Below are 23,495 nucleotides of genomic sequence, written 5' to 3'. Positions count from 1 at the left end.
CATCTGACAGTCAGTTTGCATTTGGTTTCAGCGGTTCCTAAAGAGTTGGTGGCCGTGCAAACATACACGCCTTCATCTTCAGGGAAAACTTCTTGAATTTGAAGACTGGCGACTCCGTTCTTGTATTTCAAATCGAGGATGTTGGACGAATTCAAAGGCTGAAAAGGGACAAATGAGGAATATATTAGAATGAATTATTTTCCCTTTTTCCCCTTGAGAGTGTAGTTTTACAAGTTGAATAGTGAAAGAGAATAGTAACTATAGCAAATTTCAGTAGAAATACTTGATATTTTTGGACACATGTTTCATTTCATTTGCTGTGTTGTTTTCAAATGTCAGGAACTTCGCTAATAGGCCATTCTTCCACTGACTTATATTAGCTCTTTTTGCACTTCCCAAGGGGAAGCAAGGTATTTTTGAATCTCTAAATGGGAGATTATCTCGTATTTCATTGGACAAAATGCAACAGAATCACAAATTAATATCATTACTGAGTTTTCTCTTACCTGTCCATTCTTGGTCCAAGACACTCTAGGCATTTCATTTGGGGTCGGCATTTCCCTCTTTTAATCTCCCCCTCCACAATCCTCTATTCCCACTTCCTCTCTTCTCCATCCCTTCTCCCATCTAACTTAGCATGCTTCGGTATATTTATGTCTAAGAACACTGGAAAAGTTTTAACTTTTGTCTAAGTTTTGTAATCTAGGATCAACATTATCACGTATTATTTGTTGGTTCAAAGTTTTGTAATCTAGGATCAACATTATCACGTTGTTGGTTCAACGATAAATTTAAAGAGCAGTAGAAGAAAAAAGTTGACACTTACATCTGACAGTCAGTTTACATTTGGTTTCAGCAGTTCCTAAAGAGTTGGTGGCCGTGCAAACATACACGCCTTCATCTTCAGGGAAAACTTCTTGAATTTGAAGACTGGCGACTCCGTTCTTATATTTCAAATCGAGGATGTTGGACGAATTCAAGGGCTGAAAAGATACAAATTATAAGGAATGGAATCATTTCTTAATATCATTTTTTGGGTTGATTTTATCTCTAGATACAGCAAATTTTAGTAAGAACTCTTCATATTTTTGGACATGTGTCTTATTTGATTTGACGGTATTGGGGCACCGAGATAACTCCAAAAATGAGCCCCTCGCAGCAATTTCTACAAAGAGTACTTTGCTGTTTTAGCAAACTGCTGGTTCCAGTCTCCCTTGAAGAGTCGGGACAGATAGGACCAATTAAAACCCCCTGTGTCGCATACATCTTTAAATTAATGGTAGTTATATTTTATTACAACTGAACCCCAAATTACTATTTTTACTGATGTCTCTCTTACCTGTCCATTCTTGGTCCAAGACACTCTAGGTTCGGGATCACCCTTGACTACAGCGCTCAGATCCAAGCATTGTCCATCATCGATAGTTTTGTCTGTCAGCTTGTTGGCAAACTGAGGAGGTGTCATGGCAGTGTCAGGAGGCACTGGAAAAATAAGAGCAGAGAGGGAAAAATTAGAAAACTTGTGTGGTCTAAAGATGTGTAAAGACTAAGTTATGAAAGTTCTCCTCTTCTCGGTGGAGTTATCAGTCAAAGAGTCATCCTAAAATATGTAACTCATTCTTCAATTTCCTACAGGTAGAAGAGCAGAGATGGAAAAATTCAGAAAACTTGTGTGGCTGTTGCCTAGAGATGTATAAAGATTTACGAAAAAGAACTACTCTTGTCAGGTGACTAATCAGTCGTCCTAAAACTTGTAACTCATTCTTCAACTACCTACAGGTAAAAGAAATCAGGATCTGACTCAATATTAAATTAAAATTAATCTTGAAACTTACTTATAAGTTCCTTAGTGGTACTTCTTGAGCGGGAAGGACTGTCGGTGTCTAGAATACTGTTCATTCTTCTAGTAATCTTCTTACTTGGGCTTGTCTGCAAATGGAATAGGAAACAACATTAGTTTTCGAGTATGTGAAGATTCTTGCTCAATCTTTTCTAAAATACTTTCACACAATACTTGACAAAATAGATCTAGATCTAGGCACTAGTGGCCAAGAACAAGGAATTCAACTAGAAGTTCTAAGATTTTTTATTTTATTATTTTACTGTTAAGGTCTTATCGTCCCTAAAACAAAGGGAGAAGCAAGACAGGATAGGAGAAAGCCAGCTGTTCCTAAAACGAACCTTATCTGTTTAGGATAAAATCAGTCTCGCGTTGGAATCGAACCCGCGACCTAGCGCTTAGAAGGCTGATCCGCTACCTTCCGAGCTAACTAGTCTGGCTATTGTAGGTTATTAGTCTGGATCAATACTAACCGCGTTATTTGTACTTGAGCTGTAGTTGGAAGACAAGGTGGACATTTGTGTGGTAGTGCGACCTGTGTCATCAGTATGGGAAGAGTAACTGGATTTGATTTCCTGTCTGGTCGTAATAATAGCAGGGGCAGGACGGATATGTTTCTCAATGTATTTGCGATCTGGAAATAAAATAAGAACGAACGTCAAATACTTTCTCTTGCTAAAAGCAAACGGCAAATACTTCTTCTTCGTATTTCCTTGTGATCAGACTCGGCGTTTTTCGTCAGCCTCTCAATCAGCCCTAGGGTGATTGCTTTTAGGCTGACTTTTGGTTTTCGCTACAAAAAGAATTGACGAGTTGATGCCCACCTTTGGTATTTCTTTAACAAGGGAACTTTAGGCTGGTATCCTTTTACAGTTCCCGAGCCAGACACTATGCTGGTCCACTCCCTGGTCCCAGGTAATCCTGTACCCTTATTATTGTTTCATTATAAATTTTCATCAGTAAGTAAAGGTTTCTTAAAATTAAATTGATCCCAACGGCAAGGAAAACCTAGACCTTGAGAAATGGAGTGTGCCTGAAGCCATGTCATGTGTTTCAACCCACTTGACCCATTGAGATCAAGTGGATTGGAACGAATAAAATTTTTTTTACCTCCAGAGTAGAGGAAGTTATGTGCAAGTTCCTGTTGCTCCTTGCTTTCTTCCTCACTCTCCACAATGACAACACAGTTGGTCTCGTCAGTTCCATGTTTGTTGGTAGCCACACACTTGTATTCTCCGGAGTCTTCTGGTTTGCAGTCAATGATTTCCATGGAGACGACTCCATCGCTGTACGACATGGAGTAGTCGCGTTTGGACAGCTCTCGGTTGCCCTTGTACCATTTCACCTGAAACAAGGAGATTCGTTTTTACTCAAACTTTCGAGACCAGTAACACCACCTGTTTTACAGTCTAACCTTCCACTAAATTCATCATCTTTGGAATTATTGCACTCCAGTGTCACACAGGAGACCAGTGCAGCTGGAAACTTTTGCAGAACTCTCTCTGAAGATATTCTTCAAAAGTACTAATCTTCCGCAAGACTAAAGTAGGTACCAATATTGCTAATTTAACTTAATAGTAGGTATTATTATGTTAAAGCGGTCTTTTCTTGATCTCTTGTGTGCCGCGTCCATTTTTGTTTAGGACCTTTGCACTAGTAGGTAATCCACGAGCTATAATCTTACCGTTGGCGGTGGCTTGGTAGAACCGACCTTGACTTTTATAACATTTTGCATTTTGTAAAATATTTTGTTGTAAATATTAGGTAACACAATTATCATCAACAGGTAAGACAAACGTAGCTAATATGTTGAAAAACTTCTAGTTGGTGAGTGGTAGTATATTTGAATTTTGTATTTCTAGAAGATTAATAGAAATTGCTAAATCATTGTATAGATATCCTATGAGCTGGACAAGTTATTCTAGTAAAATATAAGTATGTGCGTACTTGGGCGTACGTTTTTCGTTTGATTTTTGTCAGATTTGAGTGATAGTGCTTCGTGCTCAATGGTGAGCACTATTTCAAGACCGAAATTCCAGCTTTTTGAACCGAAGTACTTAATATTGAATTTCGCATACCTAATATTAGAGGGTTACTGGCAACAGCAATTTTTTGTAGATTGAGCAGGTGATACTTGAAGGATGTAAATAAAACATCACCCGGCTTACAATTCTGTAGGATTTGCCCATACTTCATCCCGTGTCAAGATTGGAACACCACCTCGCATTGACCGCATGCCTAACGCCCTGTACATACCTGAAGGAGATAATACCAAGGTGAAGATATTCTATGCTGGAGATCAACCCATGGAGGTCTCGCTTACCAAGAATGGTCGCGTTGTACAGTCTGATGACAGATTCAAGTTCACCGTGCTTGATGATTACATTATTATCTTTATCAAGGAGATTCGTAAGGAAGATGCAGGTGATTACACTGTTAACTTGAGTAACTCGAGTGGCAGTGTATCTGGAACGTTTACCATTAATATCACAGGATTGCCAGGACCTCCCATTGGACCTCTGGATGTGTCTGAGATCACCAAGCATACCTGCACACTACACTGGAACCCACCCAAGTATGATGGAGGACTAAAGGTGACACACTACGTTGTAGAGAGGAGAGACATCTCAATGCCTCACTGGATCTGTATTTCCACCACATGCCACGACACAACGTTCATTGTACAAGGTCTCACTGAAGGACAGGAATATCTGTTCCATGTTATGGCTGTTAATGAGAACGGTATGGGACCTCCTCTGGAAGGAATCAATCCCATCAAGGCTAAGTCTCCATACGACAAACCTTCACCACCAGGCATTCCAGTTGTCACCCAAGTGGGCGGAGACTTTGTTAACCTGAGCTGGGATAAACCTCTGGATGATGGTGGCTCCAGAATCCAAGGTTACTGGATTGACAAGCATGAGGTCGGCAGTGACGCGTGGCAGAGAGTCAATGTGGCTATCTGTGCTCCTAGCCAGATCAACATTCCAAACCTAATAGAAGGCCGCCAGTATGAGTTCAGAGTTTACGCTCAGAATGAAGCTGGATTGAGTTTGCCATCGTCTGCATCTAACTCAGTTCAAATCAAGGATCCCATGGCTGCCAAGGCACCAGAGATTATTGTTCCTCTCAGAAATGCCAACGCTATTCAGAACCACAACGCTCAATTCCAATGTACCATTACAGGATGTCCCAAACCTACTATTTCTTGGCTCAAGGGTTCTAGAGAGATTACACCCAGTGCTAGACATCATATCTTCGCTGAGGGAGACACTTACACTCTCATCATTAACTCTGTATATGGCGTGGATGCTGATGAATATGTATGCCGTGCTGTTAACAAGGGAGGTGTCAAGTCTACCAAGGCAGAGCTTATCATTATGACAGCACCCAAGTTCAATGTACCTCCTAGATTCAGAGATACTGCCTACTTTGACAAGGGAGAGAATGTCGTGGTCAAGATACCATTCACAGGATATCCCAAACCCAAGATCACTTGGTATAGAGATAATGAAGTTATTGAGTCTGGTGGTCACTTCCATGTGGAGACATCAGAGCGTCATGCTATTCTCACCATACGAGATGCCAGCAATGTAGACACAGCACCTTACAGAGTAGTAGCTGAGAATGACCTTGGCATGGACTCTGCCATTGTAAAGATCCAGATTAGTGATAGACCAGATCCTCCTCAGTTCCCAACTGTTGAAGATATTGGACATGACAGTCTGGCACTTGTATGGAGAGCTCCTATCTGGGATGGAGGCTCCAATATCACTAATTACATTGTAGAGAAACGAGAACATCCCATGAGCAGCTGGATCCGTGTAGGTAACACAAGATTCACCACCATGGCTATTACAGGTCTTAGCCCTGGACACCAATATGAGTTCCGTGTGTATGCTGAGAATGTGTATGGCCGTAGTGACCCAAGCACCACATCAGATCTTATTACAACCTATGGAGAGCTCCTATCTGGGATGGAGGCTCCAATATCACTAATTACATTGTAGAGAAACGAGAACATCCCATGAGCAGCTGGATCCGAGTAGGTAACACAAGGTTCACCACCATGGCTATTACAGGTCTTAGCCCTGGACACCAATACGAGTTCCGTGTGTATGCTGAAAATGTGTATGGCCGTAGTGACCCAAGCACCACATCAGATCTTATTACAACTAAGGATACCTTCAAGAAACAAATCAAGAAAAGACAATATGACTTTGACGAGACAGGCAAGAAGATTCGAGGCAAAGCTGATGAGAAAGTCAGTGATTATGACCAGTACGTGTTTGATATCTACAGCAAGTACGTGCCTCAACCTGTGGATATTAAGACTAGCTCCGTGTATGATCATTACGATATCTTAGAAGAAATCGGTACTGGAGCTTTCGGCGTTGTTCACAGATGTAGAGAAAGGAAAACTGGCAACATCTTTGCTGCTAAGTTTATCCCAGTGTCTCATAACTTAGAAAAGGAACTGATTAGAAAAGAGATTGATATTATGAATCAACTACATCATCCTAAGCTAATCAATCTACACGATGCATTTGAAGATGACGATGAAATGGTGCTCATCTTTGAGTTCCTATCTGGAGGAGAACTGTTTGAGAGAATCACAGCTCCAGATTACAAGATGTCTGAAGCAGAAGTCATCCCAGTTACTCTTCCCATACTGATGACACAGGTCGCACTACCACACAAATGTCCACCTTGTCTTCCAACTACAGCTCAAGTACAAATAATGCGGTTAGTATAGATCCAATAAGTTGGAATTTTAGAACCTCTCGTTGCATTCCTTGTTCTTAACTACCACTGCAATTGTGACCATCACACTATTTTGGATCCAGTATTGTTTGAAAGGATTGAATCTAGATCAGTCAAATTGGTGAGGTCACCCAATTTCGACATCAAAACTGGACGCAAGATCTCTCGAGGATTTGTCATTGAAGAGCAATGTTTATGTCGCTTTCCATCTAACCGGTCGATACACGATACACCAGACCTTTACATATCAATCAATGACAGTTTGGTGATTTGGTGAGTTGCTACGTTCTGGGTATTCAAAGCATAAATCATACATGTGCCGTATTGACCCCACAATCCTGAAAGAGTGTGATTTATGCAGAGGATCCCCACATGACACTCACCATCTGTTTAATTGCCCCGAAAATCCCACCACCCTTACACCCATGGATTTGTGGAGGAACCCAATAACCACTGCAAGATTCCTAAAACTCCCAGTTTCAGAAAGTGAAGACATCGTGTAATTTGGTGAACCTGCTGCTACTACAACATATCAATCAATCAATCAATTTAACAATTGGTCTACCAAACCTGTTTCGTTTCGTCATCTGACGGGCCTATCTTAGACGAGATTGAGAGAAAAACTTTTTGAAAACTAATAATCATTTTTTCTATTCTTTTTGCAGACAAGCCCCGCTGTCAAGCACATGCATGAGAAGAATATCATTCATCTCGGTAAGTGAAACCTATTGAATTTAATTCACAGGTACCTGACTAGAAAATGAGGTTCAAAAGTTACCTTATAATAACAAGTGGGCAGACATATGAGTGTAGTTTACTCAGCAGACAAACAATTTAGATTACAAATTTGCCAGACATTTTTTCTCAAAAGCAAGAACGGTCTTGAATACGGAAAGTTCCACTAAACCAATAATTTCCTTCCTTCCAGATGTCAAACCTGAAAACATCATGTGCCAGACCAGAAACAGTACAAATGTGAAGATGATTGACTTTGGACTGGCGACCAAGTTGGATCCCAACGAAGTGGTGAAAATCTCGACAGGAACTGCCGAATTCGCTGCTCCAGAGATCGTAGAGCGAGAACCAGTTGGATTCTACACAGATATGTGGGCTGTGGGAGTTCTAGCCTATGTGCTGTAAGTAAATTTTTGAATTTTATTTCTTTTTATTTAGAGAATTACCTTTGACCTCAGGAAAATCTCTTTTATATGGGAATCTTTGACTCTCTTTTGGAATTAGTCTTAAGTCAAATGTAGAAAGTGTTGATAATTGTAAAGTCTAGTAGGGAGAACTATTCTTCTGAACCAGGACTTTTCCTCTTTAAGAGAGAGAGAAAAACATCCTGTCCTTAAGGTGTGTCTACACATAGCCGACCGGCCGTCGATCGACATCAACTGAATCGTCCACACTGCCTCGACAACATAGATTTCCCTTGTGGGTCACCTATGTTCGGACACACCTTTACAGAACGTCAATGTGACTTTATTCTTGTTTCCCTTTCAGACTGAGTGGCCTGTCACCGTTCGCCGGAGAAAATGACGTCGAAACCTTGAAGAATGTCAAAGCTTGTGACTGGGAATTCGATGAGGAGGCATTCAAAAATGTGTCCGAAGAAGGCAAAGACTTTATCAGGAGACTGTTGTTGAGGAATAAGGAGTAAGTATTGCAAATATGAAGCACGATAATAGCACTATTGTCACCTTTTAACACGAAGTTAGCAGTATAAAGGCTATAAGAAATAAAGGCTCGTCGAATGAAATGGAGAAGGCAGGAAAATACAACCCTTTAGAGGTCTCGCAAATTCTAAATAATGATATATTGCTCAGAATCATGTCTACAGTATAGGAATTGTAGGATAACTACGGTGTATGTAAACTGTGTACAAAGGAGAGTATAAAAGAAATCTTAATTAATAAAAAGATTCTTCCGTCAAATCAAATAAGACACATGTCCAAAAATATGAAGAGTTCTTACTAAAATTTGCTGTATCTAGAGATAAAATCAACCCAAAAAATGATATTAAGAAATGATTCCATTCCTTATAATTTGTATCTTTTCAGCCCTTGAATTCGTCCAACATCCTCGATTTGAAATATAAGAACGGAGTCGCCAGTCTTCAAATTCAAGAAGTTTTCCCTGAAGATGAAGGCGTGTATGTTTGCACGGCCACCAACTCTTTAGGAACTGCTGAAACCAAATGTAAACTGACTGTCAGATGTAAGTGTCAACTTTTTTCTTCTACTGCTCTTTAAATTTATCGTTGAACCAACAACGTGATAATGTTGATCCTAGATTACAAAACTTTGAACCAACAAATAATACGTGATAATGTTGATCCTAGATTACAAAACTTAGACAAAAGTTAAAACTTTTCCAGTGTTCTTAGACATAAATATACCGAAGCATGCTAAGTTAGATGGGAGAAGGGATGGAGAAGAGAGGAAGTGGGAATAGAGGATTGTGGAGGGGGAGATTAAAAGAGGGAAATGCCGACCCCAAATGAAATTGGGATAATGGCAAAGTGAAAGAAGAAGAAAAAAGAGAACAAGCTAGGCTAGAGGAGCCAAATTTTATGCATACCAATCGAGCTTGACCTCAACGATGAAATAAAACCTTTTTCATTCACACGTATTTTTATCCCCCAAATATAACGAAATTCAATCCCAGCCGAGGTATGGAAGTTTATCCTCAAAATAATTTGAGAATTTGACCACAATAATAGTAGTAGCCTACTGCTGGAGTAAAGGGACTTTTCAGTCCTATGCGAGCAGTATAAATAAGCACTATTATTATTATTGTTTCATTATAAATTTTCATCAGTAAGTAAAGGTTTCTTAAAATTAAATTGATCCCAACGGCAAGGAAAACCTAGACCTTGAGAAATGGAGTGTGCCTGAAGCCATGTCATGTGTTTCAACCCACTTGACCCATTGAGATCAAGTGGATTGGAACGAATATTTTTTTTTTTTTACCTCCAGAGTAGAGGAAGTTATGTGCAAGTTCCTGTTGCTCCTTGCTTTCTTCCTCACTCTCCACAATGACAACACAGTTGGTCTCGTCAGTTCCATGTTTGTTGGTAGCCACACACTTGTATTCTCCGGAGTCTTCTGGTTTGCAGTCAATGATTTCCATGGAGACGACTCCATCGCTGTACGACATTGAGTAGTCTCGTTTGGACAGCTCTCGGTTGCCCTTGTACCATTTCACCTGAAACATAGACATTAGTTTTGTTTAAATTTAAAAAAAAAGTCGTCCACTGTACAGACTGTACTTATAAAAGTAAAAAATATTACACTTCCCTCAGGGCTTTTATGCATCTTGATTGGTACTTTTCTTTGGCGATCTTATTGTTCCTTCAGTTCAGACTGACTTATGATCCTACTTAATTTTTCTGTATGTCAATTATCATTAAAATGGAATACCTTGTTTGTAAAGCTTACGATGAGACTGAAAAGTTCTCTTACTAAAGAATGTGTTTCAAACTCCAGAGACATATTCGTACAGTTATATTTTTTAAAAGTACTGATCTTCACAACGGCCTTATTTATGAACACAAACTCTCGCTCTCAAGTCAGACTGAAGTACATTTTGGCCAATCAGATGTTTGGAATTGATGCTTCAGTGCTACATCAGAGACAGTATTCTGTTCGTAAATATGTCCTCTATTCGTAAAGTTCTTCCCTAAAAATACTGATCTCCCCTGAGAGTAAAAGTAGTGTAATCTTACCGTTGGCGGTGGTTTTCCACTGAGACAACACAGCAGCTTGCAGGTCTGTCTGACTTGCATGACACGAGGACGCAGAAGGAATGTAAAGTTGGGGGCACTCTCGACTGTCTCTTGCCAGAAGGTGATCTGCAGAGGTTCGCGACGTCTGACTTGCTGTACCTCGGGTACGTAGGCGGGGATTGTCTTGGGGATAGCTGTAAAAAATGGGAATTAGACATTGAACAGTGTGTTTTTCAATGACTTTTTCTTTTTCCTTTTTGGCGTTTGGAATTGTATTTGGGGATAGCTTTGAAACATGGAAAATGGACATTAAACAGTGTGTTTTTTCAGTACTTTCTCTTGCCAGAAGGTGATCTGCAGAGGTTCGCGACGTCTGACTTGCTGTACCTCGGGTACGTAGGCGGGGATTGTCTTGGGGATAGCTGTGAAAAATGGGAAATAGACATTGAACAGTGTGTTTCTCAATGACTTTTTCTTTTTCCTTCTTGGGGTTTGGAATTGTATTTGGGGATAGCTTTGAAACATGGAAAATAGACATTAAGCAGTGTGTTTTTTCAGTACTTTCTTTTTTTTTCCTTTTTGGGGCTAGGAACTTTGTGCTTGGAATTGGATTTGGGGATAGCTGTTGAAGATGGAAAATGGACATTAAACAGTGTGTTTTTGAGAACTGTTGTGATTGGAATTGGATTTATTACCGAAGGGATCGCGGTTCGAATACTCGTAGTGCCATAAAAAATGAGTTAAACTTCAATATACTACTGTGATTCCTGTCTTCTACAAGGATGCAACTTTTGGTTAATATCGGTGCAACGGTTGGCGGCATTTTACCGCTTTTTGGCGGTTTTTGGTGTAATTTAACAATATATCGGGAGTAGGTAATAATAAATAAAAAATAGTTGTATTGTTTTGTACAACGCTTATGGTACCTGAGATCAATCAATGTGATTTCTCAATTATTTAGCCTTAAGATAAGATACCATGTTAATGGTAGCATTAACATGGTATCTTAAGGCTAAATAATTGAGAAATAACATTAAAAAATAGTTATTGTACCACATACAATTGTATATTTGTACAAATAAAATTGATTGATTGTTATTAGGGCCATTTGTGATTTTGGAGATCTTTACTTTGAGGAAGTAATTGCTTACTACTTTTGTAACTTAGATAACTTAATCAAATTTAATTGTATTTTTTAATCTATTACCTACCTATTACCGTTTCTCCACGTTCATTTAGGAAAGTTTTATGCGTATGTCTATTAATAACAAAACCTTTCCACGAATAAGTACTGGTCATGTCGATTCATCTGTTTACTGCTTAATTATTCATTAAAGTTTTGATAAGAAGTGCTTGATTTCCCGTTTCTTTTCAATTACCAGACAGAGCTTTTTGAATTGTGAGGGATGATACTCACTGGGGTTCCTATTATGTCATAATTGTTGATAACAACCCCTTACCCCCTGTATAAACTTACCCCCTGGCCAACCCTCTCAGTCTTAATTATATCCTACAGGGTGAGATTGAAATAATAGCGGTGGCCCCTCTAAGGCTAGAAACAGAGTTGAGCATAGAGCTTTTTGCTCTCAGTTCTATGTGGTTTGAAGTCGTCACTTCCCTCTACCTGCTCGATATACTCTTTGCGCTGTGGTCTCCGCCCCACTCTGTTTTGAGTCTTATTAGTATTGTTTAGTACCAAAACACGTTTTGAGATCCCTAGTTTTATTTTGGAAATTTGGATAGCTCCTGGGAGGTACTTTTACCTCTACTCCAGTAAATTGAAGCTCTGGATATGACATTCTTCGATATTTTATACGAACTGTTTACGTTTTACGAAATGATTTGTTTTAAATCCACAAAAACGCATTCAAAACACATGACCCACCCTGTTTCACGGACATGTTAGATTTGTTTTTGAACGCAAATTTATCTCTTAAAAATCCTGCCTTTAAAAAGAAGAATTCGACTGGATGGCACTTGTCTTTGCCTGTTCTGAGAAAATCTCTACACAACTCGTGCGTAATAATTCCCGCTGAAATTTTCTCTCTGTAAATCACTGAGCTTTGAAAAGCTATTCAATGAAAGGATCATTAAAATATCATGTCGCAGTGTGTGGTTTGGGATGTTTTTTTCTATGCAAATAAGGAAAAAGTCACGTAGTTTTAGTCTGGTTGAACTAGGTTTAGCGTTTCATATTTCCACATATAGGTAATAAATAATACCTTCGTAAAATACCTTATGCTAAGGAAAAATTCCTGGGAATACACTTTTAAAGTAAATCCGATTGGGTGATCTTGGGTAAATTGGGATGTTTTTTTCTATGCAAATAAGGAAAAAGTCACGTAGTTTTAGTCTGGTTGAACTAGGTTTAGCGTTTCATATTTCCACATAGGTAATAAATAATACCTTCGTAAAATACCTTATGCTAAGGAGAAATTCCTGGGAATACACTTTTAAAGTTAATCCGATTGGGTTAATTTCATTCTCCCAGTGTGGTCTCGGGTAAGAGAAATCAATGTTTGTTAGGACAAACTCGTTGCTGAAAGTCGAAATCATCCACAAAGTACCTACTACCTACACACCTAACAGTCGTATTATAAGGATAAACAGATAATAGTACTCGTACCTTCTACATATGAGAAAAAAACAGTTAACAGTAGGTATGTATATGTATACCTACTAGAACAGTCGTAAGGAGAAATAGATATCTAAAACAGTACCTTCATATGAGAGAGGAATGTAGCAGACACTCGTGAGCGGTCATTCGTTTTCTGAAAATGTGTCGGAGATGAGAGGAATTAATTTCTTTTTATAAAGTTACTAGAATCTTTTTATTAATTAAGATTTCTTTTATACTCTTCTTTGTACACAATTTACATAAACCCGTAGTTATTCACATTTGACAGCTACATACCAAATTTCAACTCTCTAGCTCTTACCGTTCTCGAGATATTTTGTTTACAGACAGACAAGTACATAATCTCGGAATAATGTTCAGCGATATATTTGAATAATATTCATATACATATTTAAATTTACTGTAGGTATTTGCGTTTTGCGTGGACTTTTCGTATTTTTAAGTTGGTAAATTAAAATAAAAAAAAGGCAAATGTAATATCGCAGTTTATGGGAGTGTTACGCATAAATATTCATCACAAAGTGTTACGCATAAATATTCAATATTCTTTCGGCTTTTCCCAATTAATACATCTGGCGAAAATTGGAGGACTCCAAAGCCGATGTCCTCCGGTATGGCGAAATAATGCAATCAGTAGGTAACTGCCGTAGTAAAATAAATAGATTTGCGCTTTAATGTTGCTAGATTTTTGTCTAGCGATTCTTGCGATGAGGCACCTATTGTTGATTTTTCCGCTGAGTAACTATACAATTTGACCCGGTTTCATTTTCAATATTACTAGATAGGAGCTTACACCGAAGCTAGATAATATATCTATTTTATTTCATTATAAGTTTCTACCTACATCTAAACAGTATTATAAACAAGAGAACATAGCCCTTTTTACAGCAATGTTTTTGTTGGGGATTATAATCAAATAAACTTTGTTAATTAAAAAATAAAAACAATTTGAAGATTCGAAATTGAGTTGTTTACTTTTTTTTTAGTTTTGCAAAGAAGCTTTTGTGATGATATTCATTTTGAAATGTTCATATTTTTTTCTGCTTTGTTTCAATTCGTTAATTAAAACTTAAATATCGCAATGCGGTTGCCGAGTAGTGGATAAGTTGTTTGTAACGTCAAAATGCTCTTTTTTTTCTATTCTTCGACTGAAATGGAAACTTTGTGCTTTTGCATTTGTTTGAATAGAATGCACAAATGAATAGGTACTACTGGTATTAAGAAAAGAAAAAATAATAAATAGGTTCAGTATGAAAATTGAGAAAAAAAAAGATAGGTACGATAGATATTCCCAATAAATAATCTTGATATTTCTTTTGGTTTTGTTTTTTAAAAAAAAGGTACCTGAGATCAATCAATGTGATTTCTCAATTATTTAGCCTTAAGATTATTATTTAGCCTTAAGATACCATGTTAATGGTAGGCTAAATAATTGAGAAATCACATTAAAAAATAGTTATTGTACCACATTGTACCACATACAATTGTATATTTGTACAAATAAAATTGATTGATTGATTGTTATTAGGGCCATTTGTGATTTTGGAGATCTTTACAGTAGTTGCTTACTACTTTTGTAACGTAGATAACTTAATCAAATTTAATTGTATTTTTTAATGTATTACCTACCTATTACCGTTTCTCCACGTTCATTTAGGAAAGTTTTATGCGTATGTCTATTAATAACAAAACCTTTCCACGAATAAGTACTGGTCATGTCGATTCATCTGTTTACTGCTTAATTATTCATTAAAGTTTTGATAAGAAGTGCTTGATTTCCCGTTTCTTTTCAATTACCAGACAGAGCTTTTTGAATTGTGAGGGATGATACTCACTGGGGTTCCTATTATGTCATAATTGTTGATAACAACCCCTTACCCCCTGTATAACCTTACCCCCTGGCCAACCCTCTCAGTCTCAATTATATCCTACAGGGTGAGATTGAAATAATAGCGGTGGCCCCTCTAAGGCTAGAAACAGAGTTGAGCATAGAGCATAGAGCTCTCAGTTCTATGTGGTTTGAAGTCGTCATTTCCCTCTATCTGCTCGATATACTCTTTGCGCTATGGTCTCCGCCCCACTCTGTTTTGAGTCTTATTAGTATTGTTTAGTACCAAAACACGTTTTGAGATCCCTAGTTTTATTTTGGATAGCTCCTGGGAGGTACTTTTACCTCTACTCCAGTAAATTGAAGGTCTCGATATGACATTCTTCGATATTTTATAAGAACTGTTTACGTTTTACGAAATGATTTGTTTTAAATCCACAAATTCAAAACGTGTTTTGGCACTAAAAACTGACCATCGAAAATTTGACCCGATTAGATTACTTTCCTTCCTATAGGATAAGGAAAGTAAAAAGTGTTTGCTTTCGATTAGCCTCACTGGCAACATATTTTGGGTATCAAGCTTGCCGGGAGGCGCGCGAACGTCAAGAGTTCGAAGCGCCGCCCGGCCTATATTAACACGAAATAGAGTTGCATGGTTTTTCGGCATTCAACAGTACCTCAGTTCATATTTTGGGTATCAAGCTTGCCGGGAGGCGCGCGAACGTCAAGAGTTCGAAGCGCCGCCCGGCCTATATTAACACGAAATAGAGTTTCATGGTTTTTCGGCATTCAACAGTACCTCAGTAGTTACTAGAAAATTAAAATGAAAAACTCGAATACTTACTCAAATTAAGGACTCAGACACAAAACAAAATCCTCTATCTACATTGGTGGTGTTGCTTCTATCACGACTCCTTGACAACATTCAGTGAGAAGGCAGCAATGATGCCTCCCATTTGAGCTGAATATTGACCCACGTCGTCCAAAGTTGTGCTCAGGATCTTCATTTTGTATGTCTGTCCAATTTGAGTGAATTGATATGTGGCTGGATCGTCACTCACTGGATTTCCATCCTTGTACCAACTCACTGAGGGAGGAAGAAGAAAAAGAAACATGGTTGTGGTACAATTGGTACAGTAAGAAAAAAAATCAATAAATAATTTCTGAATAGAAAAAGAAACACATTCTTGTCAGCACTAAACAGAATAAGGAAAGTAAAAAGCTAGGGTGCCGGGAGCCTAATCGAGTGACTGGGTTCCGGAACTCTAATACAGAACTTTTTATCAGGAACCTCGGCACTTCAATAGAGCATTTCAATATCTTCCTCACCTCCTCATTTTTGGCCTTTCTCTCTCCCGGTATAGGTAGTTTTTCTACTTTTTACCTACATAACTCGTCTCTCCTCTATGTATGCCCAAACCATCTCATTAGATTCTCTTACATTTTCTTACTTAATGGCCCTACTTTTTTGGGTAGTACATAATCTCGGAATAATGTTCAGCGATATATTTGAATAATATTCATATACATATTTAAATTTACTGTAGGTATTTGCGTTTTGCGCGGACTTTTCGTATTTTTAAGTTGGTAAATTAAAATAAAAAAAAAGGTACAATTAATACACCTGGCGAAAATTGGAGGACTCCAAAGCCGATGTCCACCGGTATGGCGAAATAATACAATCAGTAGGTAACTGCCGTAGTAAAATAAATAGATTTGCGCTTTAATGTTGCTAGATTTTTGTCAAGCGATTCTTGCGATGAGGCACCTATTGTTGATTTTTCCGCTCAGTAACTATACAATTTGACCCGGTTTCATTTTCAATATTATTTTCAATATTACTAGATAGGAGCAGTGCAATAGTCCTAAATGAAAATGGACGCGGCACACAAGGGATCAGGAAGAGACCGCCTTAACATAATAATACTAGATAGGAGCTTACACCGAAGCTAGATAATATCTATTTTATTTCATTATAAGTTTCTACCTACATCTAACCAGTATTATAACCAAGAGAACACAGCCCTTTTTACAGCAATGTTTTTGTTGGGGATTATAATCAAATAAACTTTGTTAATTAAAAAATAAAAACAATTTGAAGATTCGAAATTGAGTTGTTTACTTTTTTTTTAGTTTTGCAAAGAAGCTTTTGTGATGATATTCATTTTGAAATGTTCATATTTTTTTCTGCTTTGTTTCAATTCGTTAATTAAAACTTAAATATCGCAATGCGGTTGCCGAGTAGTGGATAAGTTGTTTGTAACGTCAAAATGCTCTTTTTTTTCTATTCTTCGACTGAAATGGAAACTTTGTGCTTTTGCATTTGTTTGAATAGAATGCACAAATGAATAGGTACTACTGGTATTAAGAAAAGAAAAAATAATAAATAGGTTCAGTATGAAAATTGAGAAAAAAAAAGATAGGTACGATAGATATTCCCAATAAATAATCTTGATATTTCTTTTGGTTTTGTTTTTTAAAAAAAAGGTACCTGAGATCAATCAATGTGATTTCTCAATTATTTAGCCTTAAGATTATTATTTAGCCTTAAGATACCATGTTAATGGTAGGCTAAATAATTGAGAAATCACATTAAAAAATAGTTATTGTACCACATTGTACCACATACAATTGTATATTTGTACAAATAAAATTGATTGATTGATTGTTATTAGGGCCATTTGTGATTTTGGAGATCTTTACAGTAGTTGCTTACTACTTTTGTAACGTAGATAACTTAATCAAATTTAATTGTATTTTTTAATGTATTACCTACCTATTACCGTTTCTCCACGTTCATTTAGGAAAGTTTTATGCGTATGTCTATTAATAACAAAACCTTCCCGCGAATAAGTACTGGTCATGTCGATTCATCTATTTACTGCTTAATTATTCATTAAAGTTTTGATAAGAAGTGCTTGATTCGTACAGTAAGAAAAAAAATCAATAAATAATTTCTGAATAGAAAAAGAAACACATTCTTGTCAGCACTAAACAGAATAAGGAAAGTAAAAAGCTAGGGTGCCGGGAGCCTAATCGAGTGACTGGGTTCCGGAACTCTAATACAGAACTTTTTATCAGGAACCTCGGCACTTCAATAGAACATTTCAATATCTTCCTCACCTCCTCATTTTTGGCCTTTCTCTCTCCCGGCATAGGTAGTTTTTCTACTTTTTATCTACATAACTCGTCTCTCCTCTATGTATGCCCAAACCATCTCATTAGATTCTCTTGCATTTTCTTACTTAATATGGCCCTACTTTTTTGGGTTTATGTCAGAATCTTCAAAGAATTTGCTTACCTTTTTCGGGTTTTCCTTCAAATGCGCACTCAAATTCTATACTTTCACCAACTGTGACGGTGGCAGATTTTGGGAATGTTTTGAAGAGTGGTTCTTTCAGTGGCTCATTGGGAACTGAAAGTCAAAGTAGGGAAAGGTAATCAATTAGTTTTGAATAGTAAAAATCTTCTTTTTCTTCTCCTCCTACCGTGTTCTCAAGGGCCGGCTTTTTTCGTCAGTCTCTCAATCAGCCTTGGGGTGATCGCTTTTGGGCTGACTTTTGGTTTTGGCCACAAAAAAAAAAAAAAAAAAAAAAAAAAAAAACAAGGCCCGTTTTTTGGTTTTGGCCCAAAAAAAAAAAAAAAAAAAAAAAAAAATACGAGTCGCACTCAACCTTTGCTATTTCTTCACCAAGGGAAATTTCAGACTGGTATCCTCCCTGTTCAAAGTCCCCCAGCCAGACTAAGCTGGTCTACTCCAAGTTTATTAAGTATAGAAGAGTATACCCATATGTTGTTGTTTTCAAATGTCGGGAACTTGGCCATTAGGTCATTTTATACCCATATAAAATGCCGAAAAACTCGAAACTCTGATGCACAGAAGGGCGAAACACCATACCCTGAGCCGTGACTCCAGCATACCCTCCACACCATGCTGGAGAAGTCAAAAAGATTTTCCTCCTCACAAAAAAAAGTTCATTTTATACCCATATAAAATGCCGAAAAAACTCGAAACTCTGATGTGTATAGAAGGATTAGAAGGAACCATTACCTTGGACCAGCAAAGTGCAACTACTAAAGGATTCTCCTTCGTCGTTGAAAGCTTCACAAGTATAAACGCCAGAGTCTTCAGGGAAAATCTCAGCTATCTTCAGAGTGTGAACATGGGCCACGCTGCTGTAGGCGAAATCATTGCTGGGCTTGATCTCCTTGTTGTTGTGCAACCAGATGACATCGTATTTGTTAGCTCCTGGAACACGCGAAACAGATGCAAATTTATTAGTTGTTAAATTATATTTACCAATTAATTTGCAAACAAAATTATTTCAGTAAAAACTAGCCTTTTTTTTAGCCAAAAAGCCAAACAAAAAAAGTAGAATGTTGTTGTGCAACCAGATGACATCGTATTTGTTAGCTCCTGGAACACGCGAAACAGATGCAAATTTATTAGTTGTTAAATTATATTTACTTATAATTATAATTTGCAAACAAAATTATATCAGTAAAAACTAGCCTTTTTTTTGCCAAAAAGCCAAACAAAAAAAGTAGAATGGCCGAACCAAATTTAGCCAAAGCAAAAAAAAAAATATTTAGAATATCGATATGTAATCCCTTTATCGTGTGTGTGTGTGTGTGTGTGTGTTTGTTTGTTCAAACTTTATGCCTGGCCAAACCGCTCATCCGATTGCTATGAAACTTTGTCAACTGATTTCTTGCACTCCCGTGAAGGTTATAGGCTATTTTCCGGTTCGTCTTTGTTAAGCTACGCCAAGCAAGACCCCTAAATGGATGAGTGATATGAACGGCCATGCCTTAAGGATTTCTGCTAGTAAAGCGAAGCGACGGATTTCGGCTAGTCTCAAATATATAATTGGCAACCTAAACTTTGTGCAGTCCGTCAATAAATTTTATTCATTGTTTCTCTCTGCATTTCGCCTTTTACTTTCTACTTTGAAATTTGGGATAGAGTTAATATTTAATTTTATACTATGAAACTTTGTCAACTTATTGCTTGCACTCCCGTGAAGGTTATAGGCTATTTTCCGGTTCGTTTTTGTTAAGCTACGCCTAGCAAGACCACTAAATAGATGATTGATATGAACAGCCATGCCTTAAGGATTTCTGCTGGTAAAGCGAAGCGACGGATTTCGGCTAGTCTCAAATATATAATTGGCAACCCAAACTTTGTGCAGTCTGTCAATAAATTTTATTCATTGTTTCTCTCTGAATTTCGCCTTTTACTTTCTACTTTGAAATTTGGGATAGAGTTAATATTTAATTTCATATTGTGTTATAATCAGTTCTTACCTGCTACTCTACATTGTAGCGTTACTGGATCACCGTCGTTGACAAATGCAGAGCTCAGATGGCTCACTATTCTAGGTGCCTTTGAAGATGGAAAATGGACATTAAACAGTGTGTTTTTGAGAACTGTTGTGATTGGAATTGGATTTATTACCGAAGGGATCGCGGTTCGTATACTCGTAGTGCCATAAAAAATGAGTTAAACTTCAATATACTACTGTGATTCCTGTCTTCTTCTTCCTAGCCTTTTCCTACATAAATAGGGACGGCGTTTCTTGTCAGTCCCTTCAAGGCCTATTGCGTACCTCATACCCTGTTAAATTTTTCTCCCTCAATCTTCTCAAGTCACTCCTGTGATTCTTGTAATCCTTTTCCTACATAAATAGGGACGGCGTTTCTTGTCAGTCCCTTCAAGGCCTATTGCGTACCTCATACCCTGTTAAATTTTTCTCCCTCCATCTTCTCAAGTCACTCCTGTGATTCTTGTAATGAATAACAGGCAGATCATACTTACGTTGTACATTCAGGAAGACCACTTCCTCCCGGTATCCGTAATGGTTCTCAGCGCGGATAATATACTCTCCTCTATCCTCCATCTTGGTTCGGTTGATAACAAACGTGTAGTCATCTCCAGCGTATCTCTTCATGAATTTGACACTCTGCTTGAGCTCCTGGTTGTTATGGAACCAAGTCAGAGTTGGCGTGGCAATAGCAATGACACGGCATGTGAATTTGACACTTTGGCCTTCGTAACAGAACGCACTCTGTGGCTTGATGACGAATCTGGGCGCAGCTTGTCTACGGTCTGAAATGATGAAGAAATTGGGGATAGAGGTTGATTAAATATGAAGTTTGAGCTGAGTTCGCCAGTAAAATACAGTAGAACTGCGATATAACGAAAAAGGTTCATTTTACCGTTTCTTTAAAATACAAAATAACGAAACCTCGCTACAACAAAAACTTTACTACTCGTATTTAGCAGATACCGAAGCTTAATATTTGTATTGGTGCCGTTATGTCAATGTAACAATAGCCCAGTAGTTTTAGCTTATATGCGAAAAATAATAGAACCATGATGTCTTCTGATGAAGAGCTTTCCGCATTACTCCTTCATTTGAGTTTATATTTAGTAGTAAAGTAACTTCCCGAGATCAATAGGCAAAATATGAAAAGATCCAATACTTACCAAACGAAGTATCTTGTATGCTGAATCTGTCGATTTGCAGTTTCCTCAGACTACTGTACTGCGATAATAACAAACGTGTAGTCATCTCCAGCGTATCTCTTCATGAATTTGACACTCTGCTTGAGCTCCTGGTTGTTATGGAACCAAGTCAGAGTCGGCGTGGCAATAGCAATGACACGGCATGTGAATTTGACACTTTGGCCTTCGTAACAGAACGCACTCTGTGGTTTGATGACGAATCTGGGCGCAGCTTGTCTACGGTCTGAAATGAAGAAGAAATTGGGGATAGAGGTTGATTAAATATGAAGTTTGAGCTGAGTTCGCCTGTAAAATACAGAACGACTGCGATATAACGAAAAAGGTCCATTTTCCCGTTTCTTTAAAATACAAAATAACGAAACCTCGCTACAACAAAAAATTTACTACTCGTATTTAGCAGATACCGAAGATATTTGTATTGGTGCCGTTCTGTCAATGTAACAATAGCCCAGTAGTTTTAGCTTGAATGCGAAAAATATTAAAAGAACCATGATGTCTTCTGATGAAGAGCTTTTCGCATTACTCCTTCATTTGAGTTTACATTTAGTTGTAAAGTAACTTCCCGAGATCAATAGGCGAAATATGAAAAGATCCAATACTTACCAAACGAAGTATCTTGTATGCTGAATCTGTCGATTTGCAGCTTCCTCAGACTACTGTACTGCGATAGTCTACCCAGCGGTAGCACACACTCATCCCAGCCTTCGTACTTGGATCTGATCCTGTCTCTCATCTTGATCAGGTTCTTCTGGTTGATCGAGTTGGTTCTGTTTCTATGGTCACCAGTTAACCAGGAATGTAGTGGGAACTTTGGCCTTTCCTTTGAGGTGGAACTTGGAAGATGGCAACGAGGGTTTACTGAATCCGGCAGCGTTCTTAGCCTTGACTCGAAATTCATAGTCGTGTCCTTGCAGTAGACTGTGGACGATGTAGGTCGGATCTTTGACCAAATAGTCGTTGGCGACTCTCCAGTTGGTGTCTTCAGCAACATCTCTGCAGGAGAATTTAAAATATAAATAATATTAGGCGATTATTACAGAATCTACGGAGCCTACTTCTGAGGAATTTTTCGCAGTTGAAAGGATTTTAATCTTACACTTTGATGAAACTATTTTATATTTTGTCTGCTGAGCATTTTGTTTCAATATGATTCCAATAAAAATCCCAGTCACAAGCTTTGACATTCTTCAAGGTTTCGACGTCATTTTCTCCGGCGAACGGTGACAGGCCACTCAGTCTGAAAGGGAAACAAGAATAAAGTCACATTGACGTTCTGTAAAGGTGTGTCCGAACATAGGTGACCCACAAGGGAAATCTATGTTGTCGAGGCAGTGTGGACGATTCAGTTGATGTCGATCGACGGCCGGTCGGCTATGTGTAGACACACCTTAAGGACAGGATGTTTTTCTCTCTCTCTTAAAGAGGAAAAGTCCTGGTTCAGAAGAATAGTTCTCCCTACTAGACTTTACAATTATCAACACTTTCTACATTTGACTTAATAATTCCAAAAAAAAGAGTCAAAGATTCCCATATAAAAGAGATTTTCCTGAGGTCAAAGGTAATTCTCTAAATAAAAAGAAATAAAATTCAAAAATTTACTTACAGCACATAGGCTAGAACTCCCACAGCCCACATATCTGTGTAGAATCCAACTGGTTCTCGCTCTACGATCTCTGGAGCAGCGAATTCGGCAGTTCCTGTCGAGATTTTCACCACTTCGTTGGGATCCAACTTGGTCGCCAGCCCAAAGTCAATCATCTTCACATTTGTACTGTTTCTGGTCTGGCACATGATGTTTTCAGGTTTGACATCTGGAAGGAAGGAAATTATTGGTTTAGTGGAACTTTCCGTATGTCTGGCAAATTTGGAATCTAAATTGTTTGTCTGCTGAGTAAACTACACTCATATGTCTGCCCACTTGTTATTATAAGGTAACTTTTGAACCTCATTTTTTTGTACTGTTTCTGGTCTGGCACATGATGTTTTCAGGTTTGACATCTGGAAGGAAGGAAATTATTGGTTTAGTGGAACTTTCCGTATTCAAGACCGTTCTTGCTTTTGAGAAAAAATGTCTGGCAAATTTGTAATCTAAATTGTTTGTCTGCTGAGTAAACTACACTCATATGTTTACCCACTTGTTATTATAAGGTAACTTTTGAACCCCATTTC

The 23,495-nt window shown here is 38.0% G+C and overlaps 1 protein-coding gene and 1 long non-coding RNA gene across 2 annotated transcripts in view; both read right to left on the bottom strand.

Moving 5' to 3' along the window:
- The window catches only part of LOC103512724 (twitchin-like), a 29,463-nt gene that overhangs the window by 875 nt on the left and 5,093 nt on the right, over window positions 1-23,495 (bottom strand). Inside the window, exons 12-21 of the mRNA XM_026826118.1 lie at window positions 22,930-23,137; window positions 22,455-22,563; window positions 21,930-22,317; window positions 20,616-20,906; window positions 10,332-10,525; window positions 9,577-9,811; window positions 2,314-2,474; window positions 1,836-1,929; window positions 1,340-1,482; window positions 827-983 (exon numbers count right to left, since the gene is read on the bottom strand). Of these exons, the coding sequence (XP_026681919.1) occupies window positions 827-983; window positions 1,340-1,482; window positions 1,836-1,929; window positions 2,314-2,474; window positions 9,577-9,811; window positions 10,332-10,525; window positions 20,616-20,906; window positions 21,930-22,317; window positions 22,455-22,563; window positions 22,930-23,137 (1,980 nt within the window). The remainder of the gene's footprint in view (window positions 1-826; window positions 984-1,339; window positions 1,483-1,835; window positions 1,930-2,313; window positions 2,475-9,576; window positions 9,812-10,331; window positions 10,526-20,615; window positions 20,907-21,929; window positions 22,318-22,454; window positions 22,564-22,929; window positions 23,138-23,495) is intronic.
- Window positions 55-537, bottom strand: LOC113468867. The gene is made up of 2 exons (XR_003392463.1): window positions 507-537; window positions 55-158 (listed from the first exon to the last, which is right to left on the bottom strand). It is a non-coding gene; the product is annotated as an uncharacterized LOC113468867 (long non-coding RNA).

This window comes from Diaphorina citri, unplaced genomic scaffold (assembly GCF_000475195.1).
Source record: "Diaphorina citri unplaced genomic scaffold, Diaci psyllid genome assembly version 1.1 scaffold877, whole genome shotgun sequence".
NCBI classification, from domain to species: Eukaryota; Metazoa; Arthropoda; class Insecta; order Hemiptera; family Psyllidae; genus Diaphorina; species Diaphorina citri.
This window is presented reverse-complemented; position numbering and strand designations above follow the sequence as displayed.